The sequence below is a fragment of the Pezoporus flaviventris genome, unplaced genomic scaffold (assembly GCF_033815535.1).
Source record: "Pezoporus flaviventris isolate CSIRO_AGI_PZ_B2104156 unplaced genomic scaffold, CSIRO_AGI_Pfla_v1 ptg000090l, whole genome shotgun sequence".
In the NCBI taxonomy this organism is placed as follows: Eukaryota; Metazoa; Chordata; class Aves; order Psittaciformes; family Psittacidae; genus Pezoporus; species Pezoporus flaviventris.
Genome location: NW_026892638.1, coordinates 3,785,689 through 3,806,281, shown reverse-complemented (window position 1 = coordinate 3,806,281; position 20,593 = coordinate 3,785,689). Strand labels below are relative to the sequence as shown.

At 42.1% G+C, this 20,593-nt stretch overlaps 1 protein-coding gene across 1 annotated transcript in view; it reads right to left on the bottom strand.

Annotated features, from left to right (window-relative positions):
* Positions 1-297: 297 nt before the first annotated feature.
* CMYA5 (cardiomyopathy associated 5) overlaps positions 298-20,593 on the bottom strand; it is a 46,705-nt gene continuing 26,409 nt past the window's right edge. The window contains exons 7-13 of the mRNA XM_061475867.1: positions 16,117-16,266; positions 14,978-15,124; positions 11,640-11,784; positions 4,141-4,274; positions 3,264-3,363; positions 1,996-2,172; positions 298-928 (exon numbers count right to left, since the gene is read on the bottom strand). Of these exons, the coding sequence (XP_061331851.1) occupies positions 676-928; positions 1,996-2,172; positions 3,264-3,363; positions 4,141-4,274; positions 11,640-11,784; positions 14,978-15,124; positions 16,117-16,266 (1,106 nt within the window). The 3' untranslated portion in view covers positions 298-675. The remainder of the gene's footprint in view (positions 929-1,995; positions 2,173-3,263; positions 3,364-4,140; positions 4,275-11,639; positions 11,785-14,977; positions 15,125-16,116; positions 16,267-20,593) is intronic.

The window sequence follows — 20,593 nt, the reverse complement described above, 5'->3', positions numbered from 1 at the left end:
GCACAGATACTTGCTGACACAGTTAGGTTACTGTCTGTTAGTCTGCTGTGTGCAGGTAGGTGTTGTAAACTCACGCTTTGTATGACTGACATGAAGACCAGGCTGGGACATACCATTTTATAAACGTGGAGGTTTCTAAGTTTCCAAGTTTTCTTAACTTGTGCATTTAAAGAACTGGCAAACAATAACATAAAATATATTAACCAGCAGAATGTTTCAGTTGTTGAAATCTTTGCACAGTTTTCAAACATCACCTTTGACTGTCCTGGCAAATGACGAAATGATGAGTTTCATATATATTGCAGTGAGAAATGCATTTATTTCATATGCAGGCTCATCATACACTTTAAAAAGACAGCTAGCAGTATCATTATTTTCACAGGGAAAGTACATTTCCCCTGCTTCATGTTTATATCTAACAACACTTGTTTATCCCCTTAAAAGTACTGCTGTGTATAGCACTAGGTGCTTCTCCATCTGAAGGACATGATTTTCTCACCAGGCTCAGGGTGATTATGTGGCTGAGCACTAACTACAATAACTGATGATGTTGGGGAGAGCTCTGTGTGTAGCATTCATCAATGAAGATTGAACATCCTGCCCTGGCACCCTTCTTCCCCTCCCTGTCCCCTGACACTGTAATTGCCAGCTTTCCTGAGAGTGTGAAGGAGGGGATTAGCTGTGCTTCACGAACTCCGGCAGCTCCATGCCTGTGCACAGGGTAAGCGCCCCAGACTTCTCTAGGGCAAAGGCTGGGTGAGCAGCATCAGTGAATTTGTGCCTGATGGTGAACATCACGAGTCCTCTCTCTACATTGAAGAATAACAGTCTGCTGTCACTGTAATCCAACAGGATGCCAATCCTGGCTGGGTGTTCTGTCACACGAACATCGCTCATCACACCACTGTGAAGGAATCTATAAAGAAATCTGTGGGAAAATGGAAACCAGAATACAGTGAGCGTCTTCATGGCAATTTACCAGAAATAACCTACAGCTTAATTCCCACCTATTAACAGGTGGCTACATAAAGCAGCCTACCACATGGCAACAGCATTTTGCTCAGTATGTGAGCAAAAAGAACGCGGCATTGCTTCAGAGCCCTGCCTGCCATTTCACTGGGCACCTTTGGACTCTTAGGGTAAAAGCAGACTTGCTGTAATCATATTCATTTATATCTTTCTTATTACATATCTTTGTGGGGATTTGAACATGAACTCCGCTTTGGCAAAACCTTTTGTATCTCAGATGTTTCATTTAGCTAGTTATGTTCATGCATCTATATGATTTCACCCTCAAAAGAACCACTTATTTTGAATCAAGAGCATCTTTACACAATTAACAGGGTTATGTCTCACAAACCTCCGAGCAGGCAGTGGCCCAATGAAGACTACCTACACCACGGCAGTGGTCCTGCAGTCCTGCCACAGTGACTGCTGAGTGCCTATCACTGTGCAGAACAAGGCAAGAGAAGGCATTCCCTGTGGAGGCTTGACATCTCCTGAAGATGGAAATAGATTCTAAAAGACTGCATTTATGGGATAAATACACTTCCTAGGATTTTGTGAAGCAGTTCAGGATATCAACCTGGAATGACAAAGCAGTGGCAAATTTTTTTAAATTTTATTCACTGAATGGGTGAGAGGTGGTAAAGTGGTCTTTATTAATCTGGTCTAATTAATTTGAGATTAATTTTATTTTTTAAGTTACTTCATAAGATTTTATTTTAATTAAGAGGAGGTATAAGGTTCCTTTCTAGTATCATAGAAATATAGAATAGTTAGGCTTGAAAAGGACCTTAAGATCACTAAGTTCCCCTCTCCCATGAGGAGGGACATCACACACTAAACCCAATGTCACCCAAATATCCTTTTCTTATTACCCAAATTTGCAGAAAGAAAACAGAACAATCCTTTCTGCTCATGATTCTTGAAGCTGGCCAGCTTTATTTATGTGAACAAGTAACTTCCCAAGCAGCTAGACTGACTTAGCTTTACCTGGTTGGTGTAGGACAGCACCGCATGCACCAAGAAATATCACTCATCCCCAGGATGCTGCTCTGCGATATTGCCTTGTAACAAATCCCAATCCTGTACCTTCTGCAGCCAGAGACAATGATTTCCCAGTAATGACGTCCCTGAGCAGGCAGCAGCTCACCCAGGACTGAAGGAAACCTGTTTGTGGAAGGGGCATACAGTAAAGTGAGTGTGCTGGTGGACCAGCCATATTGGTTTGATATCTCTTTCAGTCACATCATGCAGCATCATCTAGAATTACTAGCGGATTTCATTGTGTTCTTCTGACTGCAGGGGTTTATGAAAGACTTGAATGTTGCCACTGAGAGCAATTTCACCTTTGTGCTGAGATGGACTCATCTTAAGGAGTAAAACCATACAAATTAACCCAAAAATATATGAAACCAGGACTTGGCTTCATATAACTCAGGGTAAACCCTGACAAGCTAGCAAAAGGTGGAAAAGATGACTTTGGAGGCAAAAAATGGATGTCAAATTTAGAAAGCTTGTTCAAACTACAAAGTATGATTATTTTAAGTAGACACAGTGACAAACATCTTGTGTGTGTTCAGCTGCAGCAGTAAAAATAGTTCATAAGCCAGTAATAGCTCATTACCTTTTAAGAAGCCATATCAGCATTGCACAATTTACACAAGGGAACCTGTGCTTGTGATGGGACTGATATCAATATGTTAAGAAAAAAAAAAATTAAAAAAATCCTGTCTGCAATGGATGGAGTTAGCATGGTACAACTCTTCTAAGCATATCCCAGGAGTATTTCCGAGTTCTAGAAAGCCACAAATGCTTTGGAGAACATTACCAATAATGTCCTCACTAAAGGAGCAAAGTATGGAAGATGGATTACTTTCAGCCACAATATATTAAAAAATAAGCCCACAAATTTGGCCTTCTTGAGGCAGCAACAAACTGCTTTGAGGCTGAAGTGCTTTGAAGGATTAAGCAGTCACCACAGACTGAGGCAAACCCAGAAGTCCCAGGATGTACCACTGCCTTTGACTTTCTGGCAATACTGAACTCTTCCTACCATCTACCTCAATGCTACTGCTGGCTTTATCAAGATATTGCAGTGCTTGAAATGGGGGTCAATCACATAAAGTCCAGGGGCTGCATGACTGAAACAATTCAATTTTATAAAATAGTGTTATATGAAAGCAATCTAAGGCAAAAATAAGAGTGAGGCACCCATCCTGAACCCACAGGGTGATCCTGCTCATCATGCTGCTACTCACCCAGTGAATTTGGCTTTTTCAGGAAGGCGGATCACTGTTGGATTAGAGGAGATTTGCAAAGCCGGATGGGCTGTGTTACTCAGCAGGTGAAATCGAGTTCCTGGAATCATTAGTGACAAAGAAACACCAGTTCTAAGAGGCTGGCCACGTTAATATGAGATGATTCATAAAATGAACAGTTATTGCCATCTTAGTAGGACAGAGTTGTGCCTGCTGGCAGGTAGGAGTGACAGAAAATTTGGTGCAAATGCAAGGTCTTCCAGGTTGTGCCTGATTGAGATGGCAGTCCAGTATTCAGAAATGTAGCTAGGTGATAAAGTAGTTTTTCAGTATTTGAGAAGTCTGAAAAACAATCAATTGCTTTTTCAAAATTGCAAATTTGAGTTTTGAGACTGGTTTGGAGGAACTATACATGATTTAACACTATTTATCTGGAAACCTTGAAGTTTAAATAATAAATTAAACTTTAAAACTGCTCTGCATGCTTCCTCATCCCTGAAACCTAACATCCATAAGGTTTTAATTGTGAGGGTTTTTCTTAAGGTCATGGCATCTTTTATCAGAATGAACTCTGCCAAACTCAAGCAAACTGAGACCCCTGAAGAATATTTAATAATTTCATATTTCTGACAGAATTCAATATTTTTGCTAACCGTGGTCACATCAGTTTTACTTTTACATAAATATACAAAAATTTAACTGAAGTAGTACCTAACTGTGCTAATTTTAAGCAGATGAAGTACAGTTGCTTTTATCTTAACATGCTCACTCCCATATTAAAAAGTCCAGGTATGGCTTCTGGAGGAAAATTCCATCTTTGGGTGCTTTGCCCCTCCATCCCATTGGTTTTGTATCCTATCAGCAAACAGTTATCTACCTTTAGTTGAGATGAGAGCTGCTTCACTTTGTTCACTTGTCCCAAATGTGTTGACAGCTCTCAAGTAGAAGAAATAGTTCACATTGGGCTCCAGGGATACTTTCAGTTCAGGCCTCTTTATTCCAGCAAAAGATCTGCAAATTTTGAAAATTTTCATACATGAAAATTTATCATATAGCCAAACCAGGAAAGACTAATTTGTGCAAAGAGCTAGGACACCTAATGGTATTGTTGACTACTGAAACAACAGGCACCACAGCAAAACTCCAAATCAGAAAAGCAAACACTTTTTTCACAAACAACTGGGTTATGCAGGAGCTTTGGCTTTTACTTGGGGGATCCTCCTTACTTTGCCTGATAAATTTTCAGGCCTTTGTTCCTGCACCACATTCTCACTCAGTGCAGTTATTTTGTGTAATGTTCACTTTATGTTCATTTTGCAGTGTAAATCATCACATAAAATGCAAGCAGCACAGAACCAAATTCTCATCTGCCTCCTGTGAAAAGTCTGCTTTACAAAATGAACAAACTTCTGAAGAAAGAAAAGCCCTTTTAATTAATTCAGTTGCATGATAGTGAATGTACGTGCTGTGTTTGCACTGTCTGGGCAAATGATCCAGATCCAAAACAATGGATACCCTTATCTGAAACCACAGAGAAACCTTGCACTTGTTATGGACTCTCTGCTCACAAATTGTTCATCAACAAAGCCTCATCTCTGTCTCCCTTACAATACCATGCACTCTAACAGGCTGGTTTTGTAAGAGGCATCAGCAGGGGAACTGCCTCTGCACAGTGCCCTCCTTTGACTAAGTCTCCCCTTTGTGGTGCCTCAAAAGCTCCAGCCTCGCATCCTCAGCGCTGATGTCTTGACACGCTGCAGGAAAGCAAGAGTCAGCACCCACTCAAGTCTGCTTCACATGCGCTTTGAAGTGCCAGTGAAAGTACTTTGGATGACTAGAAAGATGCCAATTTTATTTTCTATATTGTCAGGAGTATGAAAGATTGGCTTAAAAAGTTCTCATGCACTGGATCCTGACAGTATATACCCTCTGCATTGTATGCCTGCAGGTAAAGACTATTTACCTATATAAAGTAGATAATTTCCTCTCAGAAATGCTTATAGGAATCTTCAAAGCAAGTGTTTAAATTCATGAGCTGAAGTTCTTTGGAGAACATGCAAGGCACTTTTCACCTCAGGTTTTACAGTGGAGCCCAGGATGGCCACCCTCCTGCAGATAATGTCTCTATTAAAAACTAGATTAAACAAATTACCTTTTCCAGCACTAATTACTGTGACCCCAGAGAATGTAAGGCAGGCAAGTCAGCAGTCAGATCATATCCCTGCTATTCATTTGCAGTGACTGTTTTTCTGCATGTGTCCCACCAGAGAGCAGTACAATCTGAAGAATAATCAGTGCTCATCCATCAGGACTTTTCACATGCCTGCCTCTGCTGCATTTCTCACATAAAAGCAAAATCCCACAGCCCTACACACACCAAATTCCTGCTAACACTACATAGACCTCTATGACTAAGAGGATGGCATTGTGGGGAAAGACTGGTGCATCATCCTTATTAGTCTGTAACAGGTATTCTTGTACTAACATCTGAGATTAAAATGACTGAAAGCATTGAGAAAAAGCACTGGGTTCTCCTGTGATCTGTCTTTTTCAATCTGAAAGAATTTTGGAGAGTCTGGGGCTCTTGTGCCATCAGCGTGGAGCCATGCCACCTCTGGGGAACGTGCTACATCAGTGCTGGGACTGCTGTGGTAAAAACAAGTGGTTTAGCTAAACACAGTAGCAATTGAAGGGTTTGCTTCACCTCCAAGACCAATGCAAGTCCTGACTGTGAAAGAACTTCAGCAAGGCACTGGGAGTTTGGCAGGCTGGTCAGTTCTTAGTGAAAGGTTCAGGGAAGAGGTGGAACCTGAGGAGCTGCCTGATGAGAACCTTTAGACTTGAAAGAGCAAAAAGGCTTGTCTGACTACAGGAAACAAGAGAAAAAAGAAAGATGAGTCACAAAGAAAAATACAAGATAGGAACTGAGCAAGAAGGCCTATGTAACAGAAGTGAGAGAAAGGAAAACCGGGATGGAAGTAGAGGAAGGAGAAAACTGGGCACCTAGGCTTTGAAGAAATTTGTCTAGGCTTTGTAGACATCTCTCACCCAATCTGCTCCTTAAAGCACCATCCTGACATCTTTGATGTGAATCTAATGCACAGACCACCAGAAAGAAGTTTTTTTGAGCAAACAGTTACAGGTGAGATGAAGGGAGGATACACTAAGCTATTTGTCAGAAACTGTTTGTGGGAACATGTAGATCAACAGGTCTTCAGCAGAGTGATGCCATCCATATGGCTCTCTCTTCTGGAAAATGCTGTGTAGGTCAGTGTCCTTCCAAAGAAATTAGATCTTCTTTTTCACTATGTGCTTTCTAACTGATTATTAACTAGTAAAACAAAAAAATCTTTTATAAATCCAAGTAGACAGATACATCCTGGTGTGATGAGTAGAACTTGGGTGTTCATATTCTGCCGTCTGGATCCCAGAGCCTGGGTATTAGAGACGATTTTGGGTCCAGCCAATTGCAGAATAGGGTCAGCTATCAAAGTTCAGACTTGGGTCTCTTTCAAGTCTGAAATTCTCCACATCAGAATTTGGTTTCATATTTAAATCTGAGAGCAATAGCATGCCTCTTTTCACTTGGAATAGTGAAACAGAAAAGTCTGGACATTAAGCAGACCTGGTCAGTAAAACAATGATCAGATTTTTCAAATAGCATTCTCTCCTTGGTAATCTATTTTAGCGAGCTCTAAGCTGCCTAAGAATAAGAGACTATCAATTTTAGCTATGATTAAGGCTTAAAAAACAGTCCTGTTGCTGCCAACTAATGAAACAGAATATGCCAACAAGAAGAAATTTCATCTGCTATACTCTGAGCCACATCCAAGCTTGCAAGAGTCTGTGTGTGAAGAAGAAACAGGTCTTGTTATCTGTACCCTCTTTTTCTGTTTTGAGGATGGGGAGAAGGGTGAAAGTGAATACTGAGGGCTCTTCAGCAGTCATTTTGGCTTGTCATGGTTCAGGCTGACCCTGCAATCAGTGTTAAAAAACAAGGATGAGGAGAAAGTATGATTAGTGCTTAGCTTACAGCAAACAGGTCATGCGTAGGAGAAGGGAAGGGAAAACGCATCCTGAATGAGGTAGGGTAAGCCTGTTTCATTTCCGAGTTCTTGTAACAAGCTTTGCATTTAGACCTTACTTAAGCTCACCTTAAGTATTGAACTGTGTAATTTTGGTCATGAAAGAAAGAAATCCACCTACAATGTTTCTAATATCAGCTATTTTCTACTTTATATACATCTGCCCACTTCATAGATGATTGGAAATGTAATGATGTTATTATCAAAGTATGAGGCATCATGGCCTTCAGCCTAAATATCCCCACAATTACTTGGCATCATGATACAAAATTTAGTGCAGTTTGCACTGTCCCCACAATTTCTTGGTATCATGATACAAAATTCAGTGCACAGAAATTAAAAAACATTTGAAGTTAAACATTTTAAGTATGTCTTATTAATGTCTCTCTTTCTAAGAATAATCTAAGTCTCAAGATGAGGTCTCCAAATTTCAGGTATGTGCTATTCAAAGCAGAACAGAAAGAAGTTAAATGTTTGTTCACCTTTAAATTGCAAAGGAATATTATAATAGCAGTTGTTTGTTAAAATTATGATTTCCCTGGTTTTAGGGAAATCTGATGCTGTGTTTTGATGCATGTTTCTCTCATCAGCACCCTCATATATTTCAAGGAAACAATGTCTAGAGGATATTTTTTAATATTGCATGAACTCAGAAAATGATACACCTCACAGTGATTCAGAACGCCCTCTGTGCTGTAATTGTCATTTCCACCCCCAAGATCCCACTGAAACAGCACCTCCAGACCTGTGCTGCTACCATCAATGTGGAGTTAGAGCTGAAAGTATTTAAACTTCTCAAGATACATGTAGAAGCACACAGAAGAGGTGCACCATGAGCTGAAAAGAAGGCGTTGAAGCCAAAAATAAAGAACAAGTAGCTCTCAGTTGACTCCCAGCTGTGCCACATTCTTCCACTCTCCTCCCTTGCTCCAGCTCTGGCTGTTTCGGTTTAGATCACCGAAGAACCACCTACAATGGTCCTCACTGCTATCTGAGACAGTAAACCCAGCACAGGGCCTGAGAGAGGGGAGGAGCAGAAGGGGGAAGAAGATTCCCTATTTTCCATACCTCATTTCCTGAGCTGGGAGGACAGTCATGTGCACACACAACAGGAAGGAGGCTGGCTCTCTTTTTACCAGCCTTGGACCTGGTGTGTATGTAGACAGAAAATTCCAATTGCGACAAGTGCCATTCTCTCACTGGCAGAGAGGATGACAGTCACTTCCACTTTTATGAACTTACCACATGCTATACTAATTTCTGCCTAATCCCTGGACTACATTTGTCACAGTTTTCCATCTTCCACCCACAGCTCCATTGACTTCTCAACACAAAGAGGCTGAACAGCGAGAAAATAGCAGAGCTCTGGAAATGGAAAGAAACATTTCAAAGCCTCATAAAGATTGTGGAAAAAGAATCAACCTAGGAAGGAGATTTAAAACTACAGAAGAAGGCCAGGGACTCGTTATTGCAGAAGATTTAAGATAATTTTCTGTGAAACCATGTCCTTCAGGTGACAAGCTGACAAGGAGAGAGAGAACCCAGTAAGGAAAAAATGGTGTTTTGAAAGAAACTTTTGATGATGGTTTATTTCCATGTGTGCGTCAAACTCTCTTCTTGGGTACTGGGGGCTACTCCAGGACGGCTCCAGAGACCTCCTTGGAGATATTCAAAAGCTGCCTGGGCAATTGGCTCTAGGTGGCCCTGCTTGAGTAAGGTGCTGGACCAGATGACTCCAAAGCTCCCTTCCAACTCAACCATCCTGTGATTCTGTGACATGCTGAAGCCCAGATGAGGGGCTTCACACTCCTCTGCTGTTCAATGGGGGCATTTCTCCCTATTGGCTCCCTTGGCAGTCCCCTTTGCCTTGGGTGAATTCCCAGAAGGATACCTGTGAAAGCAGCTTTGCAGCGTGGAACCATGCCGCTTTCTCCGGGACTACCCTTGGATGTTCTTTTCTAACATCTGCTTTTATGCTGTGCCCCCGCTGCAGCTGTATGAAGTTTCCAGGGTTGCTGAGAAATATGTCTGAACTCCCATCCAAGGATGGGGAAATAGCTCAGCTACAGGGCTGCCACAGGCATGTGAGGCACAGGCTGCCTGTTGAAGGGCTCCATGTTTGGCTGGTCCCCAAGATGCATGTTGCTCAGGAAACCTGCGAAGGACAAACTTGAAGCCTTGAAGGAAAGCAAGCAGAAGAAATTACAGCATTTCCAGGCCCTGGAAAATGCTAGGTGTGCATAAAGATACAGGTGCTACCTGATACAGGTACTAGACACAGGAACATTAAGCTCCCTACAAGTATTTCCAGGAGGCAGCTTCTCTCTATGTCAGCTACATAAAGAATTGATTTCTAGTCCTAACTTGCACACTAGTGGCTTTGGATGGGAGCAATACAGCCAGTATGCCCCATCTATTAGCAGGCTCTTCTTTTCCTTGGCTTTAGCAAAAGAATAAATAGAAATCTAAAAAAAAATATTTCTTCATCACTGTAACATCTTGTGCCATTTCGGAAGCTATCCAGATTGATCTCAGGGGGTTGCTTTTGAAAAACAAAAGAGGGGCATTACTTTGAGGAAAAAGAAGTGGTAAAAGATGGCCTTTGGCACTGTAAAAAGAGGTCAGAGTCCTTCTACAAATACAGAATTTTAAATTACAGCAATTCTGAGAAAATTCATTATTTTATCCCATGGGAATTTTTCATGCTTGTCATAATGAAAGGCAAAATCCTGCCCACAGGGAAGCTAAAAAGTCAAATGTGACTCAGTATAATTACGAACATGTTAGGTTTCACACAAGGTCACTTGAGAAAGGGAATGGGTCAGTTCTGGCAGCTTTTTGCCACAGTTATCTCCACACAAGCGAACTTTTTGGTGCTATCAACACTTCACTCACAGATTGCAGAAACAGGCATATTTTCTGGTTCAGTTTTGAGAAAAAGAGGCAATTCCAGTTAACAGCAAAGAAACTCAAGGGCAAACATGCAGCACAGGTTTTGGGACAAGCTACATTATCTCTGACCAATAGCAACTTTGGCAGGTTGACAGGGACCTGATGACCTCATGAAATATGTATGAAACAGAACAGGTCATGGCTCCTCTCCAAGAGCCACGAGAGCCGGGTAAGACCTCTTCTTGTTTGCATCAATGCAGCATACTGATACTGCATGAAAAAAAGGTCTCCGCACCATGCAGAATTTATTCCAGTTTTTAGCCCACTTTTGTGAGGAGCAGTGTACTCACAATTTCACTGTCGTACTTGTCTACCGAAACCTGTGAACCCGTATTTCACTTAACTTATTCTGATTGCAGGAGGTGGAGCTCTTCCCTCTCTGCCACATCTCCATGATATAGATGTAAACTAGCCCCTGGGTGAAGATCTCAATCACAGTCCCCGGGAGGTGAAGAAGACAAACTCAGCTGGGATTTGGCTCTTCCACAGCAGTACTGCAAGTCACCCCCTGCTTCCAGAGCATCTCAGACCTTTGCAACTGTACTTTGCTGGAATGTTGCTGTCATTCTTTTTAAACAAACCAGTATCTCAGAGGACATACAGAGCACCACATGATTTTCTCTGCAGTTCAACATAGTGGACGGTTTCATGGCTCAGTGGTGCCTGTGTTCCTCCTCCCCCTCTCCTCTATGCAGCACAGGCTTAGCTTAGGGGAAACCAGAAAGGGTCTGGCAGAAGCAGGTACCACCCCCAATCTCAAAACTGCTCTTTGGGTTGCTCTTTGATCCCTGTGGCATGCCTGCACAGCCTGGCAGTGCTGAGCTCAGGAGTGCTTTGGGAGCCATCTGCCTGCACATCCAGACAGTGCAGATGGGTCACCAGTGTTACGGGGACACCCACATCACCTTCACTATGCCCCAAGCAGGATCCTATCTTGTTCACCACAAAGCAGGGAGCAAACTGGGCCAGGCTCCTCCATCTCACTCCTTTCCATGGAGCTCAGCTGCTCTCTCCTGTCCTGCCCGGGGCCGGGGCAGCTGTGGCACAGTGCTTGATTCCCTGACAGCACGGCCCTGCGACTTCTGGATGACTACAGACAGAGCACTGTCCCTAGGGGGTTGGCCCCAAATGAAAGGGATTGCCCGGTTAAGCAGAATGAAAAGAAAGTATTTTTATGTCTCAGCCTAATCTCATAGATTAGTGTCTGTCTTGTAAATTCCTCAGCATGCAGAAGCAGATTTTGTCCTTCTGTGGTTGAAGGCAGAATAATCTCTTGTGTAATGACCCGTGGTCCAGGGGACACTCATTAGCAGCTGCCTAATCTGACCACAGCACTGACCTGAGACCCTCTCCTTCTGGCGAGTGCTGTCGGCAGTACTCCAGGGTGAAGGACTCCACCGACGCCGAGCCAGCGCACCAGCGGACAGTGGCCGTGTCCCAGCACACGGTGCAGTCCTCGGCCTTGATGGTGGGGACTGAGGGCGCTGGGGACACAGGGACAGGTTAGCCATACCACAGGGAGGGCACCAGCAGCTGGAGGAGGATGCTGCCGAGGGAAAGGAAGAGTCATCTCCCCCCAGAACCCCATGGAATAGTTAGTTTTGCCCATTGATCTGCTTGTTTGTGTTTCAAAGGCAGAGGGCAATATTACAGGAAAAAAAAAACCTACTGGGAAAGTCACTGCGAATATTCTTGCATTTCTGCACATCTTTAGAATGCATGTGTAGATTTTTATGCATTTCTTCAAATACATTTTCCTTATTTCTGCCAATCTTTAATGAGCAGAGCACCAAGGCAGTACTGCTTACAGCTCTCCCTGCATCACCTCAATCATGTCTTTAGCAGATTCTGCTTGAACTGAATCAGAAACAAATGTGCTGCTGCAGAACTGACAGGCAGATGCTGATTTTCTGTCTAATTATGTCCTGTTTGTTTTTGAAATTCTAAAATTCGCTCCTGTCATTTCTCTTTTAGAGCCTCAAATTAAGAATTACAGGACCAACTACAAGACAGAAAACAGAAAGTAAAATAATGCACTAAATGCAAGTAATCTAAAGGTAATGTATGAAACTGCACATCCAACATTGTAAGCTGAAAATGCATTAGATGTACTCACTTTCTCTTTCCCTTTACAGGGAAAACCAACATAAACAAACCTTAAAAACCTGTTGTTGAAACTCATATAAACAGTCTTAATGCCAACTCTTAAAAGAAAGGTTATTAATTAAGAAAAGGTCACAGAATGCTACCTTGCTCTTACAGAGACAGGGTTCCAAATAGGAGGCAGAAGAGAAGACAAAAGCAGAAATTAGACAATTTTATGACAACATCATCTTATAGAACTGCAACAAGCATTCTGGGTACATTCTGTTTTATAAGCAAAATAATTTGTTTTCAGCAGAAAAGGAAAGAAAAACACCCAGAAGTACATAATGATTTCATGGTTTAGTTTAGCTGTTCAGGTTAAGATGTACTTGTTTTACTGCAGGAACAGACACCCTAGGTAGGTATTCAGCAGAACAATGATTTCATGGAATAGATTCTCATCTGGCAATACATCTGCGTACCTCCCTTAGAAACAGTCGCTTAATTATCTTCTGAAATATTTGATTACTGTCTGGTTTTAAATGCATCTGTTCCTAGGGAATAAAAAAAAATAATAGCTAAATCCTCTAATACCTGCATTCAGCAACTAAACACATACCCCATTTATGTATGAGCAATCAGGATGTCCAAGCCATCAAGCTCTTTTTTCCTTTTTTTTTCTTTTTTAATTATCTCTCTAAAGAGTGGATAGAGTGAGCACACCAGAATAAGTTGTTACTGTGCTTGGATAGTTTAAACAATGTCTCTAGATTTGCAAAGAGCCTTCATCTGGAGATCAGTTTGGGATGGACAGGATGGGGAGGGGGGGTGGAGGGGTGCTTGCTGCCTTGAGCATCATTCCCTCAGGGAAAATACTTCTGCGAAACAGCATGTTCCCCAGGGGAGGGGAAGACAAGCTGTGAGTTTGGGAGGTGGAGAAGCAGGAGACAGGAGGTGCTGGGGCGATGTTGCAGCAGCACCTGCCTGAATTCTCCCCAACTTCCCAGGCCCACTGCCACCTCCACGTGTGCAATCCCAACTCAGAAACCTTATAGGGGCTATTAATGTGTACGTTCCTGTAATTGTATAAACCATCAAATTACTTTCTAGTATGCGCCAACTTCTGATCTGAACTACTAAAAATACACTCTGAATTATTGCTTCTGATTTCATTGGGTTACTTGAAGAATCAAAGTATTCTAACTTTATATCAAAGTAGCTGGGCTCATATGAAAGAACTGCTTTCCACTTTTAGTGCTCATCTTTCTATCCTCTGTGATAACAGCATGCAGGGATTTTGCATCAGTCAGTGCTTAGCAGTGTCCTGCAGGTCCATTTGAGGCTCAGTGGACTCCAGAGGGAGTTCAGCTCAGCTTGAAGGAAGGTGTTTAGTGAGCCTTTGTTTGATCTAGTTTATTTAAAGAAACAGGCCAAAGCAAGGCATCAAAGACTTAAGAAAAATTAACAACTTCAGAAAGCTTCAGTTTTGGGAAAAAGAATGGTGAGCCTGATACCAAAAGGCAAAGACAGTTCTTATAAACAGCAGCTTTAGAGAGGTGAGAACCCCTTTTGAAATTATGATTTATTAGCTAGTAATAACTCATTATTATTTGACCATTTCACAGGAATTCTGCACCATGCTGACAATTAAATTGTTGAGGCCATAAATTTTGAATTTCTGCTTTGAATTCTCTGGAAATTAATATTTGCTAAAGCTATAAATAGTAAATTGAATATCAAAGAGAATTATCCACAAATTTGAAGTCTAGTAGATCAAGCAAAAGGCTTGGTTGCTGCCAAGTAATTTCATCAGTCTCATACAAAATTATTTCATTATGAAATTGTTAAATACCCTTGTCTGTATTTTGTGACTGCAAGAACAGAATGATTGTTTTAACACTGTAGCTCTAAAAAAATTATCTGTCAAGAGGGCCTCAGACACAAGCTGCTTCACCTTGCTCGTAACTCAAGATGCAATAGTTTTGTCAATACAAATTATTAAAGACATTAAAGCTCAAAAAATTAATCAGTCAAATGAAGCTCATAAACAGTACTTGTTTGATTACTCATCTTAATTTATACCACTTAAGCAGCTGAAGAGCCTCTCAGCCACACCTGAGATTTGTGTCCCACTGAGCTAGATGCAGTGTGTAAGCTTAGTAAAGCTGGCCTTCTCTTGAAAAGTTAATTGTGTAAATCAATGCAACATAGATGTATTTGGAAGGGTGGCAGAGAGGCAAGAAGTGCAGCTGTCACCTCCATCTTTCACAGGAGAGGAAGCAGCAGGGAGCAGCTGGGCGCCTTTCCCAGAGTGTTGCAGTGCACTCATGCTCAAATTCATAATGCGCTTGCCCAGTGCCCTTGTCACGAGGCCTGAGACTGAAAATCTGAATTTTCAAATCTGAATGCCTGCAATTTTCCTTCTAGCTGCAATTATGTACTATCTCCTAGCAAAAAGAGAAATGACCATAAGTTGCCTGCTATCTGCCAGATGGGCTAAATGAAGCAGCTTATTCTCTTTCAGAAGAACTGGTCTGGACTTCTGAAAGGATGTGTTGTTTATAACAATCAAATGCCAAAATATGTACATACCTGTTTTGAAAATGGCTTTTTCACTGGGTAAGCTGCAGCCTGTGCCATTCACAGCCATGACCCACACACTGTAGCAGTGATCTGGCTCCAGGTCCTCCAAAATGCAGTGGCTCTCCTTCACTGTCACTCTGTACTCTTCCACCAAAGCTAGAACATACACATGCACAGGACATTACACTCATGTTGCACTGGTGGGGACTATGACTGTGCCTCTCAAATAACATGTGAAAAACAGCCAATTAAAAAACAAATAGAGAAAGCATTTACTCTGAGTCAGTTTTGACAGTTTCTGAGTTGAGTGCACTCAAATGCCATTGATGGGAAGGGGAGATTACAGCTCTCAGTTCTACTGAGGACTAGATTGAAAATTTGGGACATACATTTAGCAGTTATGAACCTTGGTTATGAACCTGCTTTACAACATAACAATTTCTCAAAATGGACTTCACAGCCCCTAGCTATAAGTTAGATACTAGAAAAAACCCTTAACATACTTTAGTATGCACACAGTACACACAAACCCCCACACACAAAGACACCCATGGATTTGTGCAAAGCCCAGTTGCTTATAAGGACTTTATGATCAGTCTGATCTTATTAATGAATGAACAATTTAATCCTATTTCTTGATTTCATATTTAATATCTGAAATATTTGAATGTCATTTTGAAAAAAAAATAAATCTTTGTCAAATGTGGAAATACTAGTTACCTTTTCCTGTCATTTATTAGGACACACTCCCAAAGTACATGCAGGGCCCTAAAAACTCAATGAAGTCCATCCCTTTGGGAGCTCTATTATTAGTCCCCATGAGCATCCACGGGGCAGCATGGACACATCCTCTCTGAAGGTCAGGCTGCTTCAATAAAAGGACACCTCAACAGTGATGTTACTGCTTCTCTGCAAACACCTGCCCTGCACTATACAGATCATGATGTTTATCTTGCATTCTGGGGGACAAAAAGGGGGGGCAGGAGTGGCATCTATGTCCACTCTCCTCCACTGTCACCCACCCTTAGTGATACACATGAGGTCCTCACAGTGCCTTCTCTTTCTGTGTCCTGGGCCCTCCCCTGCAGCTTGGCCTCCCCTCTGCTGACTCCAGACTCCTGCTGTCATGAAGGCAAGACCTTACTCACCCCCTGCATCTTTGTTGGCTTGCAGCTCCTCCATACAGTAGACCTGGAAGCAGTCAATGGCATCCCCATTGTTCACAGCCCAGTAGACAGCAATTGAGGAGCTGGTGGCTGAGTTTGGTTCCTGAGGTATGACAGTCGGTGTCTGTGGGGCTGAGAAAGTCTCCCGTTGTTATTCAAACTCCTGCATTTTCAGCCAAATTACCTACAGGTTTGTGAGGCAACCCAGTAGTTTATTTTCATTCAGGTTGCTTATTTCCATAGAGCAGTTACAGAAAGCACATGAGATACGGAATATTGGTTCAGTTTTAGAGCAACAGGTCCCCCCAGACCAGGAACAGAATAAAGTAATTGTTCAATGTTGCAATCTGTCCATTTCCCTTGCAGTCCGGACAAAATAAGATCCATTCTTAGTACTAGCAGCCCTTGCACCTAGCACAAAGCCTGTGCCCACACCCTTCCCAGCACTTGGGGTTCTTCCCCTTGGGGCAGGACTACCATACAGATGAGTCATTGCATGGCTGTTCATTTCCAGCCTTCAGGAGGGAGGCTCCCAGGGCTGCAGCAATCCTGGGGACACAGGATTGTGTCCCCAGGAGCCTGCCTTATAGCTCCAGCAATCCCTCTGCTTTCCCAAAGAGACCTGCTCTCTTCAGTCACAGGGAGAGCTCTCCAGCTCTGAACTCCACTTTGTGGTACATGTGCTGACGAAACCCCAAGAGACTCCTGATAATTCAGGCCACTTCCTTGAAAAATCCAGGAGACGCTGGAGCTTAAGGCAGGCTCCTTTGGATGACTGCCTTCTCCATTATGTGACCTTACCTTGCAGCACAGGCATCACAGAATAGGACACACTATGAAGAGGATGCCCATGAAACCAGAGACAGCAAGCAGTTGTTTGTAACAAAGAACATGGGATAGCTCAGTGACGGAAAACTTGCAGAAAAAGAAAGCTTCCTTCAGAGACAGATGTATGTAGCTGATCCCAGAACAGTGGGAAGGGGAAAGGACCTGCCATACCAGGAAAGGTTTAACGCGGTGTGTCAAATCCACTGACAGCAGCAGAGATGTGCAAAGGAAGGTTCAACAGCACAGGGGAGCAGGAGGCTTCCTGCTTCCTTGGGTCCACATCTGCCCAGAGGTGGACTCCTACTGCAGATGCACAACTAGGTGCTCCTGTCTGGCATGGTCATTTTCCCCACAGACCCAGCGGACAGAAAATCCTTGGTGCACAGGAGCACCGGAATTCTGCCAAAGCACGTGAAACCCATAGGACAATTAGAAGCACCCCTCACATGTCAAAGACCTCCAAGGCTCCCCAGATCTCATATAAACTTCATCTCCTGATTGGCACAGATCTATTCCAGATGAGATATTGTTCCCCTCTACTATTATGGTGTAAGAAAGAGGGAGGGGAAGAAAGAAACAAAAAGCCCTAAAAGATGTTCATTGTTAGAGTGATTGCAGGGAATGAAAATACATGGTTCTATTTCTTCACCCAGTAAATTTCCATACTGCATGAATTCTCAGAATCTCAGCAGAAAGCTTTCACTTTTTTCAGTTATCTTCACAGTAATGATGATGATGATCCCCTGTGGCATGAACAAGGCAAATGCAGATGCTGACTGTTTCCTTATGATTTATACAGAGAGCTACCAGTACAGTAGGATTACATCTGTTTCCCATTGAAATAAAAATTATCCTTCTTATTGCTAAAAACAGGCTCCATTTTGTCTTTTGACTTTCTAGAGTTGGTCAATTTAAAAATTGATTGTCTTTAGGAAGACTTCTTTTCAGCAGACCCGGTAGGGAAACAAGCTTTTTTTCTGTGAAGTTGCCTAGAAACCACTATGTAAGATCACAGAAACCCCACAACTGCAAGATTTATTATTATGCCCAATCAGAACAGAAGCTATCTTAATGAATGAAACTTCTGCAGAAAAAAGAAAAAAAAAACAAAATTTGTAGATCAAAATTCAGTTTGGTTACCTTGAGAAACATTTAATTTCTAATTTTCTTTTTGCATAGTATGAAGCAAACTTTTGAAAGCAAATGATTTCAAAGCAAAAAGTTGAACTATTCAGAAACAGAACACTTATTTGCTATCAAAGTGCTGATCCCTTTGTAAATTAAGTTTAGTCAAAGAAATATTTGCACCACAAGTTTGAATAAATCATGTTTTTCAACAGAAGAGTGTGATGATTTCTCATCAGTTCATTTTTCATAGAAGCGCTATGCTGTAAGGAAGTTTTTCCTTCATGCCACCTAACAGGCCCCAGAAAAAAAATAATAATCCCAAATGTTTTATGGGTTTTTATGGGTTTATTCCTTTCCAATGTAATGAGGAATAACGTTTCTTTGGCTGTGTGGATTGAAGAAGGAGAGTAGTTACATTCCTCTGTGGCTCTAATGGAAGATTGTTGCAATCAACGAATGTGCTGGCCTTCTGATATAAAAGGTCAGAACTCATGGCAAGCTTTGGAAATAATTTTTCCATTTTTAAATTATTCCCTCTCTTCTTGTGTCAAAGCCTGGTTTCCAATATGCTCAACAACACGCTGAAAAGTTTTTTTTTGCCTATACATTTGTTAATGGATGGTTTACATGAAAGGAGGAAGAATTTGAGGAAAAAGAACTTTTCATTAGTGGACATGGAAAATTTGGAAGTGGAGAGTCTTTGGAAGAAAGAAGTTTCTAGAGTGGTGAATATAAAGTTCTATGAAATTGTTCAGTAAAAGACTATACTTTCTGAAAGCAAAATATGTGCATTGGAGAAATGGCAAATTCACATGTATTTCATCAAATGGCTTCAGTCAAAAAATATTCTGAGAGTGTCTGACATTTACCTCCAGTATGTGATAAATGATGAACTCAAGGTGTTTGAGTCCAAATAAAGTTTTGTGTAGGCATTTACCTCTGTTTGCCTTCAGAAAGGGTGTAATCTTGGAGGGGGAAAAAAACCCACATTTGTCTATTGCTCACCAAACTAAAAATCACAATAACAATTGGGATACTTGGTGACAGAAGTGAGGAATGAAAACCAAGTACTTAGAAAGAGAAAGAGAAGAAAGTGTGAAGGATGTGGCATTTCAAAGATTGCTTTCTAGTGGACAGTCATTCATTCCCAGTTTGTCAAACTGGTCTAGAGCCATTTGGTGTTCAGCAGACACAGTAGCTAATGCAAATCAAACTCAAAAGTGATCTCAGCAGCTTAAAGAAAACCATGCTGGAGTGACTTGTGAGGAAAGGAAATAGAGTATGGCACAATGTTTCTGTCCTCCTGGGTGACCTTGCCCATAAGTAGCAGCCCAGAGGGAAAGAATGGTTGCACACATGGGACTGCAAGAGTAGGTTTTAGAACTAAACCAGGACACATTGCACGTGTGCACCACTAAGTTAACTCTGACCAACAGTGGGTTACAAAAAAGATCTTTTTATCTGATTTCCCCCTAGAATGACACCAAGGTAACGCTGCTTGCAGAAGTGCCTATCAAACTTCACCTGAGAAGGCTGGAGTGCTGCAGACAAATTCATACAAATCTGATGAGGTCATTAAGGTCTCAGAAATACTCAGGTCTAGTAAAAGCGATGGTGTGGAGAAGAGAGAGGATCTCTCAAAGTGACACTCCTGAGTGCACTCAGCAGTTATTAGACACTGGAGAGCCTGCACAAGAGAGCACTTATCCAATGTCCCATTATGCACCTGAAATACCAGACAGGAAACAAAGTACTTTAGAGAAATTGGTAGTCTAGTTCCAGTGCTCAGGGACCAAACATGTGAGAAAGAGGCTTCACTAGAAAAGCTGGAGAGGACTGTGACGGTGATGGTGCATGTGGTGGTGAATGGGTGGTGACAAAGCAGGGCAGCAGGATGCAAACGTTCTTTTGAGAAAGAAACACTGGAGTGAGACCCTGTTATGAGGAAAATGCATCCACAAATTGGTGCTGACAAGCACCTCACTGACAGGAGTCAGGATCCAGATAATTTCTATAGGTGTATGTACAGGCAGAGCAGGCAGCCTACACAGACAGGACACAAAATATCAGATAAAGATGAATAACCTTCTTTATCATGTGCAGTTTTCACAGCTGCCCTCAGAAGCAGGGACTGTTTTCAGGTACAGATAACCACTTTTCCTTCATGCCCTGTGGGGGTTTCATGTGCCTCCCAGGGATCTTGGCCATCAGGCCCCTGACCTCCTCCCTACACCAGTGATACTGGTGCAGTCCCCCTTGGAGGAAGAGAGCTCAGGATACCCTAGGACAGGCTCTTCTACCCCCATCTGCAAGTGAATAGCAATTTTAGCCAGAGGAGATTCACAGATAGAGACCTGCTGCTAGTCTGTAATGATGCAAGAATCCCCCAGTTTAGCACTTCTCTCTCTGCTGCTGTGTCCTACTATAAGCCAAACACTTGTGCACAATTAGACTTCATTTTACATTCAATTCTGATTGCTAATTACATGGTTTGCAAATTTAT